At 39.0% G+C, this 21,614-nt stretch overlaps 1 protein-coding gene across 1 annotated transcript in view; it reads right to left on the bottom strand.

Annotated features, from left to right (window-relative positions):
* Positions 1 to 3,876: 3,876 nt before the first annotated feature.
* CPE (carboxypeptidase E) overlaps positions 3,877 to 21,614 on the bottom strand; it is a 154,686-nt gene continuing 136,948 nt past the window's right edge. Inside the window, exons 8-9 of the mRNA XM_055550261.1 lie at positions 8,560 to 8,678; positions 3,877 to 4,493 (exon numbers count right to left, since the gene is read on the bottom strand). Coding sequence (XP_055406236.1) covers positions 4,395 to 4,493; positions 8,560 to 8,678 — 218 coding nt within the window. The 3' untranslated portion in view covers positions 3,877 to 4,394. The remainder of the gene's footprint in view (positions 4,494 to 8,559; positions 8,679 to 21,614) is intronic.

Raw genomic sequence — 21,614 nt, 5'->3', positions numbered from 1 at the left:
CAGTGGAAGTGACAAATAGATTCAAGGTCTTAGATCTGATAGACAGAGTGCCTGAAGAACTCTGGACAGAGGTTCATGACATTGTACAGGAGGCAGGGATCAAGAACATCCCCAAGAAAAAGAAATGCAAAGGGAAAAATGGTTGTCTGAGGAGGCCTTACAAACTGATATGAAAAGAAGAGAAGTGAAAGACAAAGGAAAAAAGGAAAGATATATCCATTTGAATTCAGAGTTCCAAAGAAGAGCAAGGAGAGATAAGAAAGCCTTCCTCAGTGATCAATGCAATGCAGTGGAGGAAAACAATAGAATGGGAAAGACTAGAGATCCCTTCAAGAAAATTAGAAATACCAATGGAAATTTTCATGCAAAGATGGGCACACTAAAGGACAGAAATGGTACGGGCCCAACAGAAGCAGAAAATGTTAAGAAGTGGTGGCAAGAATACATAGAACTACACAAAAAAGATCTTCGTGACCCAGATGATCACAATGGTGTGATCACTCACCAAGAGCCAGTGGGTCTTAAAAAGAATCACTACAAACAAAGCTAGTGGAGGTGATGGAATTCCAGTTGAGCTATTACAAATCGCCAAATATAATGCTGTAAAAGTACTGCACTCAATATGCTAGCAAATTTGGAAAACTCAGCAATGACCACAGGACTGGAAAAGGTCAGTTTCATTCCAATCCCAAAGATAGGCAATGCCAAAGAATGCTGAAACTACTGCATAATTGTATTCATCCCACACGCTAGCAAAGTAATGCTCAAAATTCTCCAAGCCAGGCTTCAGCAATACATGAACTGTGAACTTCCATATGTTCAAGCTGGATTTAGAAAAGGCAGAGGAACCAGAGATCAAATTGCCGACATCCATTGGATCATCGAAAAAAGAGATTTCCAGGAAAAAATCTACTCCTGCTTTATTGACTACACCAAAGCCTTTGACTGTGTGGATAACAGCAAACTGTGGATAATTCTTCAAGAGATGGGAATACCAGACCACCTGACCTGCCTCTTGAGAAATCTGTATGCAGGTCAGGAAGCATCAGTTAGAACTGGACATGGAACAACAGACTGCTTCCAAGTCGGAAAAGGAGTACATCAAGGCTGTATATTGTCACCCTGCTTATTTAACTTATGTGCAGAGTACATCATGAGAAATGCTGGACTGGATGAAACACAAGCTGGAATCAAGATTGCTGGGGGAAATATCAATAACCTCAGATAAGCAGATGCTGCTGCTGCTGCCAAGTCGCTTCAGTCGTGTCCGACTCTGTGAGACCCATAGACAGTAGCCCACCAGGCTTCTCCTCCTCCCCCTTCCCCCCCACCCCCGTCCCTGGGATCTTCCAGGCAAGAATACTGGAGTGGGTTGCCATTTCCTTCTCCAATGCATGAAAGTGAAAAGTGAAAGTGAAGTTGCTCAGTCATGTCCGATTCCTAGCGACCCCATGGACTGCAGCCTACCAGGCTCCTCTGTCCATGGGATTCGCCTGGCAAGAGTACTGGAGTAGGTTGCCATTGCCTTCTCCGGATATACAGATGACACCACTCTTATGACAGAAAGCAAAGAACTAAAGAGCCTCTTGATGAAAGTGAAAGAGTGAAAAAGCTGGGTTAAAACTCAACATTCAGAAAACTAAAATCATGACATCTGGTCCCATCACTTCATGGCAAATAGATGGGGAAACAGTGGAAACAGTGACGGACTTTATTTTGGGAAGCTCCAAAATCAATGCAGATGGTGACTGCAGTCATGAAATTAAAAGACATTTGCTCCTTGGAAGAAAAGTTATGACCACCCTCAGTTCAGTTCAGTTCAGTTGCTCAGTCATGTCTGACTCCTTATGACTCCATGAATCGCAGCATGCCAGGCCTCCCTGTCCAACACCGACTTCAGGAGTTCACTCACACTCACGTCCATCGAGTCAGTGATGCCATCCAGCCATCTCATCCTCTGTCGTCCCCTTTTCCTCCTGCCCCCAATCCCTCCCAGCATCAGAGTCTTTTCCAATGAGTCAACTCTTCGCATGAGGTGGCCAAAGTACTGGAGTTTCAGCTTTAGTATTATTCCTTCCAAAGAAATCCCAGGGCCAATCTCCTTCAGAATGGACTGGTTGGATCTCCTTGCAGTCCACAGGACTCTCAAGAGTCTTCTCCAACTCCACAGTTCAACCTAGACAGCATATTAAAAAGCAGGGACATTACTTTGCCAACAAAGTTCCATCTAGTCAAAGCTATGGTTTTTCCAGTAGTTACGTATGGATGTGAGAGTTGAACTATAACGAAAGCTGAGATCCAAAGAACTGATGCTTTTGAATTGTGGTGTTGGAGAGAACTCTTGAGAATCCCTTCATCTGGAAGGAGATCCAACCAATCCATCCTAAAGGAAATCAGCCCTGAATTCATTGGAAGGACTGATGCTGAAGCTGAAATTCCAATAATTCAGCCACCTGATTCGAAGAGCTGACTCATTTGATAAGACCCTAATGCTGGGAAAGATTGAATGTGGGAGGTGAAGGGGACGACAGAGGATGAGATGGTTGGATGGCATCACCGACTCAATGGACATGAGTTTGAGTAAACTCTGGGAGTTGGTGATAGATAGGGAGGCCTGGCATGCTGCAGTCCATGGGGTCATAAAGAGTCAGACACGACTGAGAAAGTGACCTGACTGAACTGAACTCATAGGCTAAGTATGGGCTTAACTTGCATTAAGAAGCCATCCCTGAATCTAGTCTAAAGCAAGTTGCTCTGACATTTCTCTTTATCCACACACTAGTCCTTCCTATCACTTTACTCATCACAATGCTTAATTACATGTTCATTTTTTGTGTATATGTATTTAAAGTTTATGTCCACACCTGATTCATGGAATCACATTTTGACCACCAAAATAATGTACACAGTGCATGCAGTGCTTGCACTGTACTTGGCATACAGCAGTCACTTAACAAATTTAAAATTATAGAAGATGAATCAATAAGAGGCTGCTCTCAAGGGAATACATTTTTTATCACGTGATCAAAACTGTAGACCAAAAATAAAAATAATTAAAGTACATACCATAGGGATTTTTTTTTATATCTTTATTCATTTAGAATGCAATTCTGGGACAATCTACAACCAAGAAAAACCCTACACTTTGAAGTAGTGTTAGCACACTGAATAATATAACACTATTGCGCCAATGTATACAAGCAAGAAATCAATTTCCACTCTTTTCATAAAACTTCTCACTAAACATTTACATTTTATTCCCATCAAGTATACTTACCCCGTTGTCTCAGAGGGTAAAGCGTCTGCCTACAGTGCAGGAGACCCGAGTTCAACCCCTGGGTTGGGAACATCCCCTGGAGAAGGAAATGGCAACCCACTCCAGTACTCTTGCCTGGAGAATCCCATGGACAGAGGAGCCTGGTAGGCTACAGTCCATGGGGTCGCAAACAGTTGGACACGACTGAACGACTTCACTTTCACTTTCCCATCAAGAATGCATTAACAAGATCATACTTCTATAGCTAGACAGCACACTACACAATGATGATTAATACAGGACTGTTTAAGTTTTGCAGTATAGTGCTCACAACTCAAGCTGTAGCTATTGACTTTTCCAGTGGCTTCATTATGTGACACTGTCACCAATTACATTAATTAAAGGGACTCTATTTTTTCTTTTTTTTCACTTTTAGCTTTTATCGTGTCCAAGTAACCCTTGTTTACTCTCCCCTTCTATCCATTGCACAGATGCTTTTTCAAATACATTTTCCTTTTTTTTAGGATTTTTAAAAATTTTTACTTTATATTAGAGTTTAGCTGATTAACAATGTTGTGATGTTTTGAATGTATGGCAAAGGGACTCAATCATATATATATATATATATATATATATATATATATATCCATTTTCTTCCAAATATCCCTCCCCTCCAGGCTGCCAGATAACACTAAGCAGAGTTATCTGTAGTATACAGTAGGACCTTGTTTGTAATCCATTTTAAATATAGCAGTGTGTACATGCTGATCCCAGACTCCACATCTCTTCTTCCCCTACAGCAACCATAAGTGGACTCACTAATTTTTAAAACCTAGAATTACTCAAAAAGTTCTATATTGTAAATAACATATGGAATATTGTATCTAAGCCTAAAATGGCAAAATCACTCAAATCTCTTCTACAGTACTCTGTATCACATATATAGGAAAATGAATGTTATAGACCAAGTTCTTATATTTTAACCTAAGAGTCTATTTTAAGTAATGTATATTAATATTTAGATGATGAAAAATAAATCAATGTTAAATATTAACTGCACAAAATCTAAAAGAAAATGGCCACATTACATCATACTACATACATTATATAGATTACAAGCAATTAATTAGAAGCCTTCTTAAAAGTTTAAAGTTTCTGACATCATCTTCCACCATTCCATTAATTCCTCCTTCTCTTCTTCTTTTCTTTCAGAAAATGACTCCAGTTCAAAATCAACCTAAAGGAGAAAATAAGAATATATTATTATCAAATTGATTGTGTACTTTTAAAAACTAAAATTAAAAATGAACAGGTTTAAAGTTTATTAGAATAATCTCAATCTAGCCATCTGAATAAAAGTAAATCCTAAGAAATCTCTCATGATAACCAAAAAGATACTTTTAGGGAAAAAGGATATCAAAAGTCATTATGTTTGAAATGTGCTTTCATCTAATAAGGTCGCAAAGAATCGGACATGACTGAAGCAATTTAGCACATGCGCATGCTCAGGATTCTTGGAAAGCAGATTATTTATAGACAGATTATTTAAAGGCAGTCTTTTCTCCCATAAAAAGATGTAACTTCTCTCAAATCACCCCACCCTCTCCTCCCTCACCGCATCCAAAAGTCAGTTCTTTATTCCTGTGTCTCCTTTGCTGCCCTGCAAGTAGGATCATCATCAGTTCTTTCTAGATTCCATGCTGCTGCTGCTAAGTCGCTTCAGTCATGTCCAACTTTGTGCGACACCATAGACGTCAGCCCACCAGGTTCCCCCGTCCCTGGGATTGTCCAGGCAAGAACACTGAAGTGGGTTGCCATTTCCTTCTCCAAGGCATACAAGTGAAAAGTGAGAGTGAAGTCGCTCAGTTGTGTCTGACTCTTAGTGACTGCATGGACTGCACTCCACCAGGCTCCTCTGTCCATGGGATTTTCCAGGCAAGAGTAGTGGAGTGGGGTACCATTGCCTTCTCTGTTCTAGATTCCATATATGCACATTAATATATATTGTCTTTCTCTTTTTAACTTACTTCACTCTGTCTATGGCTGATTAATACTGATGTATGGCAGAAACCATCATATATTGTAAAGTAATTATCCTCTAATTAAAAATAAAAATTAAAAAAAAGTAGCTTTTACAGGGTTCTGTTTTCCAGAATCTTGCATCTGTGAAAGAACTGATGGGAATACACACACCTCCAAACCACCATGAAGATCAGTAACCCAGGAACTCAACTCGCCTGTAGACTGGGCATCCTATCAGGTCTATGGAGAATTCATACATTTTTCCACAAAGGACTATTTAAAATATGCAACCTCTTTGGGCCCGTGAGCTAGCCATGCTCCATTCCACATGGAGCTAAGAGCTCTTTGATTTGGCCTCTCAGTTCAGTTCACTTCAGTTGCTCAGTCATGTCTGACTTGTTGCGACCCCATGAATCGCAGCACGCCAGGCCTCCCTGTCCATCACCAACTCCCGGAGTTCACTCAGAATCACATCCATCGAGTCAGTGATGCCATCCAGCCATCTCATCCTCTGTCGTCCCCTTCTCCTCCTGCCCCCAATCCCTCCCAGCATCAGAGTCTTTTCCAATGAGTCAACTCTTCGCATGAGGTGACCAAAGGACTGGAGTTTCAGCTTTATCATCATTCCCTCCAAAGAAATCCCAGGGCCAATCTCCTTCAGAATGGACTGGTTGGATCTCCTTGCAGTCCAAGGGACTCTCAAGAGTCTTCTCCAACACCACAGTTCAAAAGCATCAATTCTTCAGCGCTCAGCCTTCTTCACAGTCCAACTCTCACATCCCTACATGACCACAGGAAAAACCATAGCCTTGACTAGACGGACCTTTGTTGGCAAAGTAATGTCTCTGCTTTTGAATATGCTATCTAGGTTGGTCATAACTTTCCTTCCAAGGAGTAAGCGTCTTTTAATTTCATGGCTGCCGTCACCATCTGCAGTGATTTTGGAGCCCCCCAAAATAAAGTCTGACACTGTTCCTACTGTTTCCCCATCTATTTCCCATGAAGTGGTGGGACCAGATGCCATGATCTTCGTTTTCTGAATGTTGAGCTTTAAGCCAACTTTTTCACTCTCCACTTTCACTTTCATCAAGAGGCTTTTTAGTTCCTCTTCACTTTCTGCCATAAGGGTGGTGTCATCTGCATATCTGAGGTTATTGATATTTCTCCCAGCAATCTTGATTCCAGCTTGTGTTTCTTCCAGTCCAGCGTTTCTCATGATGTACTCTGCATAGAAGTTAAATAAGCAGGGTGACAATATACAGTCTTGACGTACTCCTTTTCCTATTTGGAACCAGTCTGTTGTTCCATGTCCAGTTCTAACTGTTGCTTCCTGACCTGAGTATAGATTTCTCAAAAGGCAGATCAGGTGGTCTGGTATTCCCATCTCTTTCAGAATTTTCCACAGTTTTTTGTGATCCACACAGTTAAAGGCTTTGGCATAGTCAATAAAGCAGAGATAGATGTTTTTCTGGAACTCTCTTGCTTTTACCATGATCCAGCAGATGTTGGCAATCTGGTCCCTGGCTCCTCTGCCTTTTCTAAAACCAGCTTGAACATCAGGAAGTTCACAGTTCACATATTGCTGAAGCCTGGCTTGGAGAATTTTCAGCATTACTTTACAAGCATGTGAGATGAGTGCAATTGTGTTGTAGTTTGAGCATTCTTTGGCATTGCCTTTCTTTTGGATTGGAATGAAGACTGACCTTTACCAGTCCTGTGGCCACTGCTGAGTTTTCCAAATTTTCTGGCATATTGAATGCAACACTTTCACAGCATCATCTTTCAGGATTTGAAATAGCTCAACTGGAATTCCATCACCTCCACTAGCTTTGTTTGTAGTGATGCTTTCTAAGGCCTACTTGACTTCACATTCCAGGATGTCTGGCTCTAGGTCCGTGATTATACCATCGTGATTATCTGGGTCATGAAGATCTTTTTTGTACAGTTCTTCTGTGTATTCTTGCCACCTCTTCTTAATATCTTCTGCTTCTGTTAGGTCCATACCATTTCTGTCCTTTATCGAGCCCATCTTTGCATGAAATGTTCCCTTGCTATCTCTAATTTTCTTGAAGAGATCTCTAGTCTTTCCCATTCTGTTGTTTTCCTCTATTGCTTTGTATTGATTGCTGAGGAAGGCTTTCTTATCTCTTCTTGCTATTCTTTGGAACTCTGCATTCAGATGCTTATATCTTTCCTTTGCTCCTTTGCTTTTCACTTCTCTTCTTTTCACAGCTATTTGTAAGGCCTCCCCAGACAGCCATTTTGCTTTTTTGCATTTCTTTTCCACGGGGATGGTCTTGATCCCTGTCTCCTATACAACGTCACGAACCTCATTCCATAGTTCATCAGGCACTCTATGGTTATTTAAGAATGTGACTACTCAACACTTCTTTGAATTAACACATAGCAGAAAGGCCAAGGGTCAAAATGAAATCTTTTATAACCTGAATCTGAAGCCACATTTTTCCAGGATTTATTTGTTCAAATTTACCTCCTGATTTTAATACATATCCAGCCTAATAAACACATACAATCGAAACCAAAGAATCACTTAAAAAACCAAGATATTTAGCTTGCAAAACCGACCATTTATACTCCAAACTTAGGGTATATAACCAAAAATATAATAAATTCTTTTCAAGTAAGGCTTTTAATTGGAAATCCTGTAGGCCATTCCATAGTAATATATTACAAGGATAATAGTAAAATCACACTCTATGAGATTTTTGGTCTCATCACCATCACCCTTAGTAGGTATCAATATCAATAAATGGCATCTACTTAAATAAGTATCATTTTTTATAGTTCTTATCACAGAGGACCTGACTTTGCTCATAGTATGTGCTTAATAGATGTTTAGTTAATGCCTAAAATTACGTTGCAAGCCTAATTTATTTTTCAAAATACTCATTGAGTAAGCTATGATACTAGTTGTTTGGGATAAAAAGATAAATCAAACAGAACATTATTTAGATATAAATCAAGATCAGCAAATAAAACCTTACTTTTTTTAAGTTTTATTTAATTTTTTTGTGGATCTCTTCAGAAATTGAGAAATGGTAACAAAGTTTCACATTGAGTGGTATTAAATTAAACACTGAGCCTTTTGGCAAGTCACTTAGCTTTTCAAGGCCTCAGTTTTCTCATCTTTTAACAGATGGACAACAAGGTAACAATAACTCTACCTCATAGAGTTATTATGAAAGCTAAATATAATGATTAAATATGCCTGACCTATGGTAAGTGTTTAATAAATTTTAGCTATTATCACAATCACTTACCCTGACAGCAGGGCTATAAGGAACTGCCACTTTCTTTGCTATTGCCAGATAGCCCGGCGCTGAGGCTGTAAGTTTATAGTTTCCAGGAACGAGCAATCTCCAGTAATCACCATCCTTTGCTGTGGGGAACAGAATATCAAGTCACAGTTACATATGTGAAATTCATAGTTATGCCACCTAAATTCAATTTTTATTCTCTGTCTTTAGTTATTTATAGAATTTAATGAAATTCCATTGAAAAGAGTATGACACTCTCTAGAAGGCATCATTTTTTATAGCAGTTTTACAGATACTAATGTTATTTAATGAATCTTCTAATATAATGAATCATCATATTCACGTCAGAAATAACACAGATTAAAGGATATTCTCAAGTCCCCAAGCTGCTGGCACCATTTTGATTTGATTCTTGCTGCCATCTGGCTGTGAAGATCTGAGAGTCTGGTCAGTATCTCACAAAGTGTGACCCGATGGCACTTCTTTGGAAATCCTGAGGGACGTGTTAGAATTTAGATTTATAAAGACTCAGAATAGCTGGCATGCTTTCTAGGATTGCATTTTCTACCAGCTTTCCAGAGGATTTCTAAGCAGAGTTGTGTTCCTGTACCTCCATCCTCTCTTTGAGCAGCTTAGGTTCCCAGACCCCCTAGTCATCCACTCACATGTCTCCTTCAACTGATGTGCTGTTCCCCACCTGCTTATATGACTGGCAAGCCACCAGCACTGGGAAACACCCACCCCTCTACTCTCTGCCTGCCTCTGTGGCTGCAAGGGGCTGGGGAAAACACACACCGATGATGAGCTGTCCCCTGTCTACAAACACAAGGCCCTGGTCCTGCCCTGTCTTCCTCCAAAGTCCTTTCACCTTCCTGTATCTTAGGTTAGTGCACATCAGTCACCTGAGAAACAGTAAGGAGCAAATTCTAATTCCCTAGATCTGGGATGAGGCCTGAGATTCTGCATTTCTAGCTAGCTCCAGGTGATTGCTGAATTCAATCTTAATAGGAGCCACACTCTGAATAGCAAGGTCCAAGTGGAATTTTCCCTTTTCCTAACACCTGTACAGCATCCTCTTCATCCTCACTCTTAGTTGATGCTTCACATTGTATTAATATTTCACTGTGAATATGGAAACCATCAGAAAAAAATAAACTCCCATCACCATCTCTTCTCCTCTCTGGACTCTACATCTCCTTTAAGCTAGTGTCTCATTTCTGTTCTTCACTTTACAGCAAAAGTTCTAGAAAGACTTGTCAATACTCTCCATTTCAGGCCCTTTCCTCCTCCTCCACAGTCCACTGAAATAGACTCATCAAGACTCCACACTGCCTCATCCAAAGGTGCATCTTTCCTGACACTTCACATTTCATCTCTCCTGAAACACTTTCAGGATTCCCAGACAAGGCACTACATTTTCTCTCTACCTTTGACTCCACTGCCCCATTGCTTGTTTCTCCTTACTACCCTATGCTGCCCTTGAAAAGCTGCAGTGTCAAGGGAGAACAAGATAGCAGAGGAGTAGGTGGACGTGGAGTACATCTCTCTCCATGGATACATCAGGAATACACCTTCAGACACAGAAGTGCATCCAGAACACCAGCTGAGAGTGGACAGGAGTACCCGACTGGTGGAAAAGAATATGTAGAACCACACAAAATTCGGTAGGGTGAAGGAACTAGGGGGGAAAACAGGAGTGTTAGTAGGACTGGACCTGCCTTTCGTGGGTGGGGGAACTGAAGCAGGGGTCCAATCCCCACATTGGGGCAACTGTCTGAGTCAGAGGAGAAACATTTAAGGCTGAGAGTGAAACAGCTGATCTGTGGCAGCCTAAATGGAATGAGAATCAGACAGTCCTTGCCACAGCCATACATACCCTGAGTAGGAATGCTGGTCTCCTGGAAGGGGCAGCTGCTGGGAGCTGGAGTTTAGGGATTGTGGAGCAATGCCAGGGTGAGGGCTGCGGTTGACTGCAGAGTGATGGATTGAGGGGATGTGAGGGAGGAGATAGTGGTGGGAAATGCCGGTAGAAGAAAGCCAGGCAACCATGGAAGCAAGGCGATACTACTGAGTCACGCATAGGGGGTGAAGCCATCACCATAGCCTCTTTCTCCCCACATGCCAGCATTTGCAGCAGAACAACAGAGAGGCTGGCCCATCAAACACCTGATTCCACTGAACTACAGAGTAGGACCCCACGCAGGGTACTCCTTTCAGTAACTGATGCGCCAAACTGCAGAGTAGGAACCCACCTAGAGTGCCCTTTTAAGTGTCCCATGTGCCAATCTACAGAGTACGACCCCAGTCAGGGAGGCCCCTCTATGAGCCTGACCCCAGGCAAAGGAGCCCTCTAAGTGCCCAAATGGGTGGAGTTGTGAAGAAAGACTGGCCAAAGAGGCCTTCTGATCACCAGCTACAAGAGGCTCGAAAAAGACTCTGATAGGGCCTACCTCCTGCAGTGGAAGCAGTCTGTGTTCCTGCACACTTGGCGCCACCAGGATCCCCGAAACGCAAGCAGCTGCACCATGTTCACGCTCAACTCTCACAGGGGACGAGATGCCACAGGCAAAAAAAAAATAGTCTTGCATTTACACGTACAGGGTCACTTCGGTCATGTCCAACTCTTTGCGACCCTGTAGACTGTGGTCTGTCAGGTTTCTCTGTCAGAGAGAGGGTTCTCCAAGCAAGAATACTGGAGCGTATTGGCCAAGACTAGTTGCCATAGCCTTCTAGAGCACTATACTTCCTGCGGCCCTAGCCGCCAATCCCCCTTAGTATCTGGTGCTGCCAGAACCCCTGCGACCCAAGCAGCTGCACCACCTTCACACCTGGCCCTCACTGGGGCAGACTGAAGTCCAGGGCAGCCTCAGGAGCTAAACCCCAGTGCACGATCTACATGCAGAGGTGGGAATAAAACCGCAACTGAAACCCAGAGGTAGTGAGGCTAAGAAAAAAGAGCCAAAACATTCCCATCAGCTGTACAAGCTGTAGATTAAAGCCACACGATCAACTAAGTAGACTCTGTATCTATGGAATGTATAGAAGGCCATTGAGAGTGCCCACAAAAGAAAATGCACTAGCTCTGATAGCTGTGGACATTGGAGGCAAGAACACACAGGAGTAGGGCCAGATTAGAATCTGAGCAGCCCCTACAGCAGGTCCAGAGATCAGCACAGTGTTGGAGGGCACCCTAGGGAGTTAAGGTGGACTGTGTTTCCCAGCGCGGGAAAGGACTCTTACAGCAGTGACTCAAGAAAAACATTTATTATTATTTTTTTTTACTTATTCTGTAGATTCTTTTTTTTTTTTCCCCTTTCCCCCCCCTCTGTTATAGTTGTCAATTTTATTGGCACTAAGAAATCCAGTTAAGCTTTTGAGCTTTTTTCTTTTTTTTCCTCAGTCACGTTTTTTATTGTTGTCATAAACCTCTGCCTTTACGTTGGGTTTTGCAGTTCTGTAGAGTTGTCCTCTCTCTCTTTTTTCCTCTTTTTTTAATTTTAATTTTTAATTTTTTAAACCTATTATTTTTTCCCACATGTATTCCTTTGTTTGCTTTTCCTACTGTTCTTTTCCCATTGCAGTTAATCTTTAACATATATAAATCTTCTTTTTCTACCTCTATTTAACTTTGCATATCTATTCTTTCTTTCTTTTCTTTCTCTCCTTTCTTCTCAACATATTTGTTAGTTTTATCTTCATTGCTTTATTCCCCACTTGGCAGCTTGCTTTAGTTTTGTTTTCCAGTTTGTGCTTTAATTAGTTTTGTTCTGGTAGGTATAGTTTTTGGCTTTTTTTATTTTCTGGGTCAATCTATTGTACTTTATCTTTGGAGAGCTGTTTGGATTTTGCTTATGGGTGTATATGTATATGTGTGTATTCAGTCACATTTTCTATTGTTGTTATAAACCTTTGCCTCTACACTGGACTTTTGCAGTTCTGTAGAGTTTTCCCCTCCCCCCCCCCCCTTTTTCTTTCTTCTTCCTTTTTTTCTCTTTTCTCTTTTTTATAATTTTAATTTTGAATTTTTTAAACCTATTATATTTTTTCTACATTTATTCCTTTTATTTGCCTTTCCTACTGTTCTCTTCCCCTTGCAGTTAATCTTTAATGTATATAAATCTTCTTCATACACCTCTATTTAACTTTGCATACCTATTCTTTCTTTCTTTCCTTTCCTCTCAACATATTTGTTAGTTTTGTTTTCACTGCTTTATTCCCCACTTGGCACCTTGCTTTAGCTTTGTTTTCCAGTTTGTGCATAAGTTAGTATTGTTCTTAACTGGTAAATATAATCTTTGATTTCCTTTGTTTGCCAGATCAATCTACTGTATTTTATTTTTGTTGGACTGTTTTCACTTTGCTCATGGGTGTATATGTATATGTATATGTTTATATTCCATTATTTTAACTATTATTTGCCGGATTTTGTAACTGCAATTGTCTGGGATTCATCTTTGGTTTCTCATTTTTGGATATTTGTTTTAATCTCACTTAATGGTATAACAAATCACTTGTGGTCTTCATTCCTGACCAGAGATCAAGCCCTGAGCCTTTGGAGTGGGAGAACTGACTCCAAGACCCTAGAATACCAGAGAACTAATCCTAAGGAGTATCAAATAGTGAGAACTCATACAAAGGAAACCACTTAATAAAAGACCCAGCATCACCCAACCGCCAGGAGCACCCTGTGCAGGATGCCTCATCTAAACAAGAAACAAAACAAAAATACAAACCCAACCATCAGCATACAGGATTACCACCTCACTCAGCCTTGCCCATCAGAGGAAAAACAAACGAACAAGCAAACAAAAACTCAGCACAAATCTCACCCTATATGAAGCTCACATAAACCACTGGATGAATCTTAGGAGGGCAGAAACCAAAAGGAAGAAATAATTCAACTTTCTTCAAGGAAAGAATTCAACTTTCTTTGAAGCCTGGAAAAAGGAAACCTCAAACACAATAACCTAAAAAAAAAAAAAAAAAAAAAAAAAAGAAAAGAAAAGAAAGAAAGAAAAGGCAGAGAAATACTGCACAAATGAAGGAACTAGAAACACAGAAGTCCAAATAAATGAAGAGGAAATAAAATTATCTGAAAAAGAATTCAGAATAATGATAGTAAAGATGATCAAAACCTTGAAAATAAAATGAAGAAAATGCAAGAATCAATTAACAAAGGCCTATAATAATTAAAGAATAAACATACAGAGACAAACAACACAATTACTGAAACTAAAAATACTCTAGAAGGAATCAATAGCAGAATATCTGAATCAGAAGAACAAATCAGTGGGCTGGAAGATAAAATGATGGAAATGACTTCTGAGAAGCAGAATAAAATAAAAATAATTAAAAGAGCTGAGGACAGTCTCAGAGACCTCTGGAACCATATCAAATGCACCAACATTTGAATTATAGGGGTCCCAGAAGGAGAGAAAAGAAAGGGTATGAGAAAATTTTTGAAGAGATTATAGTTGGAAATTATCCCCAACATGGAAAAGGAAATAGTCAACCAAGTCCAAGAGGCACAAAGGGCCCCATACAGGATAAACCCAAGGAGAAACACACCAAGACACATGCTAATCAAATTAACAAAGACTAAACACAAAGAAAAATATTAATGTTGGGACCAGCCCAACAACAAACCGACCTGAGGGAGTGGTGATGCAGAAGAATAAGGAAAAATAAGACTCAGAAATAAAGTGGGAATCAGGGGGCTGATGCCAATCGCAGTCAAAAGCCCAGATCCTAATCCTCGCATGCCTTTTATTGTTAGTTTCTACTTCTTTACTCATGCTCTAGAGATATCTATTCTTTACAATCTCAGATCGGGGATAAAGATATACAATGCACAGTCTTCAGTGTCAAACCTTCAGGCCTTTCATGACTTTGTTTAGCCCTTTGGCTAGTGATGCCCTTTCTCAGCATCTCCTTCAAGTCTCTGGTTATGGGAACAGTCACTAATGGTTTTCCATCAGTCACATCAGTACTTCAACATCTTGCTTTCAAGATGTCTTTCCACGATGGACCTTTTACTGCTCCCAGCCCTTCACCTGGGGGAGATGAGAAAGTTATTATTTTTCAAAGGGGCTCTATTAATTATAGTATAGGCTTGTGCATAGCAAAGTGAAGTGAAGTGAAGTCGCTCAGTCGTGTCTGACTCTTTGCGACCCCATGGACTGTAGCCTACAATGCTCCTCTGTCCATGGAGTTTTCCAGGCAAGAGTACTGGAGTGGGTTGCCATTTCCTTCTCCAGGGGATCTTCCCAGCCTAGTGATCAAACCTGGGTCTCCTGCATGCAGTCAGACACTTTACCGTCTAAGCCACCAGGGAAGCATATTCCCTGAATTAAAAGCAGCAAGGGAGAAACAATAAGTAAAATACAAGGGAAACCCCGCATGCTTAAGAGCTGATCTTTCAGCAGAAACTCTGCAGACCAGAAGGGAATGGCAGGATATATTTAAAGTACTGAAAGGGGAAAATCTACAATCAAGATTAATGTCCTAGCAAGGATCTCATTCAAAATTGATGGAGAAATAAAAAGCTTTACAGACAAGCAAAAGTTAAGAGAATTCAGTACCACCATCCAGCTTTGCAACAAGTGTTAAATGGACTTATATAGTTGAGAAATACAACAGAAGAAAAAAGATCTACAAAATCAACCCCAAACAATTAGAAAATGGCAATGGGAACATATACATCAATAATTACTTTAAATGTAAATGGATTAAATGCTCCAACCAAAAGACACAGAGTGGATGAATGGATACCAAAAAAAAAAAAAAAAAAAAAAAAGACCCATATATATGCTGTCTACAAGAAATCCACTTCAGACCTCAAGACACATACAGACCAAAAGTGAGAGGACAGAAAAATATATTCCATGCAGATGGGAAGCAAAAGAAAGCTCGAGTAGCAATCCTCATATCAGACAAAATAGACCTTAAAATAAAGAAGATTACAAGAGATAAAGAAGAACACTACATAATGATCAAGGGATTAATCCAAGAGGAAGACATAACAATTGTAAATATCTATGCACCCAACATAGGAGCACCTCAAAATACAAGAAAAACACTAACAGACATAAAAGAAGAAATTGACAGTAACACAATAATAGTAGGAGACTTTAACACCCCACTCATGCCAGTGGACATATCATCAAAACAGAAAATTAATAAGGAAACACAAATTTTAAATGATACATTAGATGATATGGATCTTATTGATATCTTCAGGATATTTCATCCAAATGCAGAAGAATACACCTTCTCAAGTGCACATGGAACATTCTCCAGGATAGACCACATCAGGGGTCACAAATCAAAACTCAGTACATTTAAGAAAATTGAAATTGTATCAAGCATCTTCTCTGATGAAAACATGCTATGAGACTAGATGTCAATTACAAAAAAAAAAACTGTAAGAAACACAAACAAATGGAGATTAAACTACACATTTCTAAATAACCAACAGGTTACTGAAGACATCAAAGGGGAAATAAAAAAAATTTCTAGGAACAAATGACAATGAAAACACAACAACTCAAAACCTATAGGATGCAGCAAAAGCAGTTCTAAGAGGGAAGCTTATAGCAATACAATCCTACCTCAAGAAAAAAGAAAAATATCAAATAGACAACCTAACTTTACACCTAACGCAACTGGAAAAAGAAGAAGAACAACAACAACCGAAAAAAAAAAAAAAAATTAGTAGAAGGAAAGAAATTGTAAAGCTCTGAGCAGAAATAAATGAAAAAGAAATGAAAGAAACAATAGTAAAGATTAATAAAATTAAAAGCTGGTTCTTTGAGAAGATAAACAAAACTGACAAACACTTAGCCAGACTCATCAAGAAAAAAACAGAGAAAAATCAAATCAACAAAATTAGAAATGAAAAAGGAGAGGTTACAACAGACAATGCAGATATACAAAGGATTATAAGAGACTATTATGAACAACTATATGGCAATAAAATAGATAACCTGGAAGAAATCCATAGATTCATAGAAAAGTTCAATTATCCAAGACTGAACCAGAAAGAAATAGAAATTATGAACAATCCAATTACAAGCACTGAAATTGAAGCTGTGATCAAACATTCCCCCCCCCCACCCAAAAAAAAAAAAAAAGCCCAGGACCAGATGGCTTCACAGGAGAATTCTATCAAACATTTAGAGAAGAACTAATGCCTATCTTTCTAAAGCTCTTTTTTTTTTTTTTAAATTAAAAAAATTTTTATGCTTTTTTTTATTTTTTTAATTGTCTCTTTTTTTTCTTTGCAAAGTCTTAACCACTGGGTTACCAGGGAAGTCTGAGTACTTTCATTTTACAATGCTCTTTAGATACACATTAGCCAAAACCTTAGAGCTCAAGATTTAGGTCACTCAATATCCAGAAATATCCACTGCAAAACACTTAGCAAAGCCTATTCTTGTTGTAAAAAAGTTAGCTAAATCACACTGTTTTGTTAGGGAAAAAAATTCAACTTTGTTTTTCAGTTCAAACAAAAATGTTAATATTGTTTCAAGAAATAGTCTTAAAAAACACTGAGAGACAAAATATGGAACATACTTAGTAAAATTAATGATTAAAAACAGTCAAATTGATATTAAAATAATACTGATATAATTCAGTTCAGTTTGGTTGCACAGTCATGACCACTCTTTGCAACCCATGGACTGCAGCATGCCAGGCTTTCCTGTCCATCACCAACTCCCGGAGCTTGCTCAAACTCATGTTCATCGAGTCGGTGATGCCATCCAACCATCTCTTCCTCTGTTATCCCTTTCTCCTCCTGCCTTCAATCTTTCCCAGCATCAGGGTCTTTTCCAATGAGTCAGTTCTTTGCATCAAGTGGCCAAAGGGAGTTTCAGTTTTAGCATCAGTCCTTCCAATGAATATTCAGGACTGATTTCCTTTAGGATTGACTGGTTTGATCTCCTTGCAGTCCAAGGGACTCTCAAGAGTCTTCTCCAACAGTGCATTTCATTTTTTTTTAAATTTTATTTTGTTTTTAAACTTTACATAATTGTATTAGTTTTGCCAAATATCAAAATGAATCCGCCACAGGTATACATGTGTTCCCCATCCTGAACCCTCCTCCCTCCTCCCTCCCCATTCCATCCCTCTGGGTTGTCCCAGTGCACCAGCCCCAAGCATCCAGTATCGTGCATCGAACCTGGACTGGCAACTCGTTTCATACATGATATTTTACATGTTTCAATGCCATTCTCCCAAATCTTCCCACCCTCTCCCTCTCTCACAGAGTCCATAAGACTGTTCTATACATCAGTGTCTCTTTTGCTGTCTCATACACAGGGTTATTGTTACCATCTTTCTAAATTCCATATATATGCGTTAGTATACTGTATCGGTGTTTTTCTTTCTGGCTTACTTCACTCTGTATAATAGGCTCCAGTTTCATCCACCTCATTAGAACTGATTCAAATGTATTCTTTTTAATGGCTGAGTAATACTCCATTGTGTATATGTACCACAGTAAAGCTCTTTTTAAAAATTGCAGAGGAAGGAACACTTCCAAATTCATTCTACAAGGCCACCATCACCCTGATACCAAAACCAGACAAAGACAATACAAAAAACAAAACTACAGGCCAATATCACTGATGAACATACATGCGAAACTCCTCAACAAAATTTTAGCAAGTAGAATTCAGCAACACATCAAAAAGCTCATATACCATGATCAAGTTGAGTTTATTCCAGGGATGTAAGGATTCTTCAGTATATAGACATCCCTCAATGTGATACGCCACATTAACAAATTGAAAGATAAAAACCATATGATAATCTCAATAGATGTAGAAAAAGCCTTTGACAAATTTCAGCACCCATTTATGATTAAAACTCTTCAAAAAAATGGGCATAGAAAGAACCTACCTTAACATAATAAAGGCCATATATGATAAGCCTACAGAAAACATTATTCTCAATGGTGAAAAACCAAAAGCATTCCCTCTAAGATCAGAAACAAGACAAGGGTGTCCACTTTCACCACTATTATTCAACATAATTCTTGAAGTCTCAGCTCAGCAATCAGAGAAGAAAAAGAAATAAAAGGAATCCAGATTGGAAAAGAAGTAAAGCTCTCACTGTTTGCAGATGACATGATACTGTACATAGAAAACTCTGAAGATAGTATCAGAAAATTACTAGGGTGAATCAGTGAATTTAGCAAAGTTGCAGGATACAAAATCAATACACAGAAATTACTTTCATTTCTATATACTAATAATGAAAAATCAGAAAGAGAAATTAAGAATCAATCCCATTCACCATTGCAACAAAAAGAATTAAATATCTAGGAATAAACTTAACTAAGGAGACAAAAGAACTGTACACAGAAAATTATAAGACATTAATGAAAGAAATCAAAGACAACATAAACATGTGGAAAGATATACCATGTTTATGGTAGGAAGAATCAATATTGTGAAAATAATTATACTACCAAATGCAGTCTACAGATTTAATGCAATCCTTATCAAATTACCAATGGTATTTTTCACAGAACTGAAACAAAAAATTCACAATTCATATGGAAACACAAAAGATCCTGATTAGCCAAAGCAGAATTGAGAAAGAATGGAGCTGGAGGAATCAATCTTCTGATTTCAGATAATACTACAAAGCTATAGTCATCAATACAGTATGGTACTGGCACAAAAACAGAAATACAGCTCAATGGAACAAAATAGAGAGCCCAGAAAAAACCCATGCACCCATGGGTACCTTATTTTTGACAAAGGAAGCAAGAATATAAATGGGGCTAAGATAGCCTCTTCAATAAATGGTGCTGGGAAAACTGGACAGCTTCATATAAAAGAATGAAATTAGAACACTTCCTAACACCATACACAAAGATAAACTCAAAATGGATTAAAGACCTAAATGTAAGACCAGAAACTATAGAACTCTTAGAGGAAAACATAGGCAGAATACTCGATGACATAAATCAAAGCAAGATCCTCTATGACCCACCTCCTAGAGTAACAGAAATAAAAACAAAAGTAAACAAGTGGGACCTGATTAAACTTAAAAGCTTTTGTACAGCAAAGGAAACTATAAGCAAGGTGAAAAGACAACCCACAGAATGGGAGAAAACAATAGCAAATGAAACAACTGATAAAAGATTAATTTCCAAAATATACAAGCAGCTCATACAACTCAATGCCAGAAAAACAAACAACCCAATCAAAAAGTGGGGAAAAGACCTAAACAGACATTTCTCCAAAGAAGACATACAGATGGCTAACAAACACATGAAAGATGCTCAACATTGCTCATTATTAGAGAAATGCAAATCAAAACTACAATGAGATACCACCTCAAACTGCTCAGAATGGCCCTTATCAAAAAGCCTACAAACAATAAATGCTGGAGACAGTGAGGAGAAAAGGGAACGCTCTTGCACTTTTGCTGGGAATGTAAATTGATACAGCCACTATGGAAGATGGTATGGAGATTCCTTAAAAAAAAAAAAAAAAAAACTAGGAGTAAAACCACATATGACACAGCAATCCCACTTCTAGGCATATACCCTGAGGAAAAAAAAATTGAAAGAGAAACATGTATTTCATTGTTCATTGCAGCACTATTTACAATAGCTAGAACATGGAAGCAACCTAGATGTCCATCGACAGATGAATGGATAAAGAAGTTGTGGTACATATACACAATGGAATATTACTCAGTCATAAAAAGGAATGCATTTGAGTCCGTTCTAATGAGGTGGATGAACCTAGAACATACACAGAGTGAAGTGAGTCATAAAGAGAAAGATAAATACCTTATATTAATGCATACATATGGAATCTAGAAAAATGATACTGAAGAATTTATTTACAGGGCAACAGTGGAGAAACAGGCATAGAAAATAGACTTATGGACACGGGGAGAGGGGAGAAGAGGGTGAGATGTATGTTAAGAGAAACATGGAACTTACATTATCATATGTAAAATAGATAGCCAATGGGAATTTGCTGTATGGCTCAGGAAACTCAAACAGGGGCTCTGTATCATCCTCGAGGGGTGGGATGGGGAGGGAGGTGGGAGGGAGGTTCAAAGGGAAGGGGAGATATGTATTCCTATGGCTGATTCATGTTGCGGTTTGGCAGAAAACAGCAAAATTCTGTAAAGCAATTATCCTTCAATAAAAAATAAATTATTTTTTTAAAAACTACAGTCCCAGAACCTGCTCCTCAGATTTCATTTCTTTCTACCTATTTATACTGCCAACGTGAGATTTTCCTAAAATTTTCACATCTGGAATGCAGATAAAATAATGTTTATATGTTACTAATGTTAACAAAAGCAGTTGCTTGTGGCCATAGGGTGCACGGCCTAGGTCCTTCAAGAAGTCCTGCCCCAGGGGTGAAGGGAGCAATAATTTGGCACAGGTTCTGGCATATTGGTCCAGAAGGTGGGCTGGCACTTCATCGGGTGTTGAAAAGCATTGTTGTTTGAATAAATAAATGGATTTTTAGAAAACAAATATTCAAGATTAAAAAATACAAATTATAAATGTGGAGGTTAAATAAGAGTTAATGGTATAGGATGTTTGGGAACTAATTTAAAGGTTAACTAATGCTAAGGTCTTGAAACATGTATAAACAGAGTTTATAGCTAAAAAGATATTGTTGTTTTTGATAAGATACCAACAAATGAGAATTACACTAAAATGAGTTGGAGAGATGTTTGTTAACAGGAGTAGATAGGAAATCGCAACCCGCTCCAGTGTTCTTGCCTGGAGAATCCCAGGGATGGCGGAGCCGGATGGGCTGCCATGTGTGGGGTCGCACAGAGTCGGACATGACTGAAGCGACTTACTAGTAGTAGATAGGTTTGCCAGAAAAACACATCATTTCCCCCAAAGTAGGAAAATGGAAAGAGGGCTTTAACCCTAGAAATAACTAACATCAACTTCAATCCTGTAAGGTCCTTTTCAGCCTTGGATACATATGGCTTTATGACACAGATTAAATGAAGAAATGGATGGGACATCCTAGACAACAAAACACAGGCAGTTACCCTCC

Source organism: Bubalus kerabau, chromosome 16, assembly GCF_029407905.1.
Source record: "Bubalus kerabau isolate K-KA32 ecotype Philippines breed swamp buffalo chromosome 16, PCC_UOA_SB_1v2, whole genome shotgun sequence".
Taxonomy (NCBI): domain Eukaryota; kingdom Metazoa; phylum Chordata; class Mammalia; order Artiodactyla; family Bovidae; genus Bubalus; species Bubalus kerabau.
The sequence above is the reverse complement of the archived record's forward strand: the minus strand, read 5'-3'. Positions and strand labels throughout refer to the sequence as shown.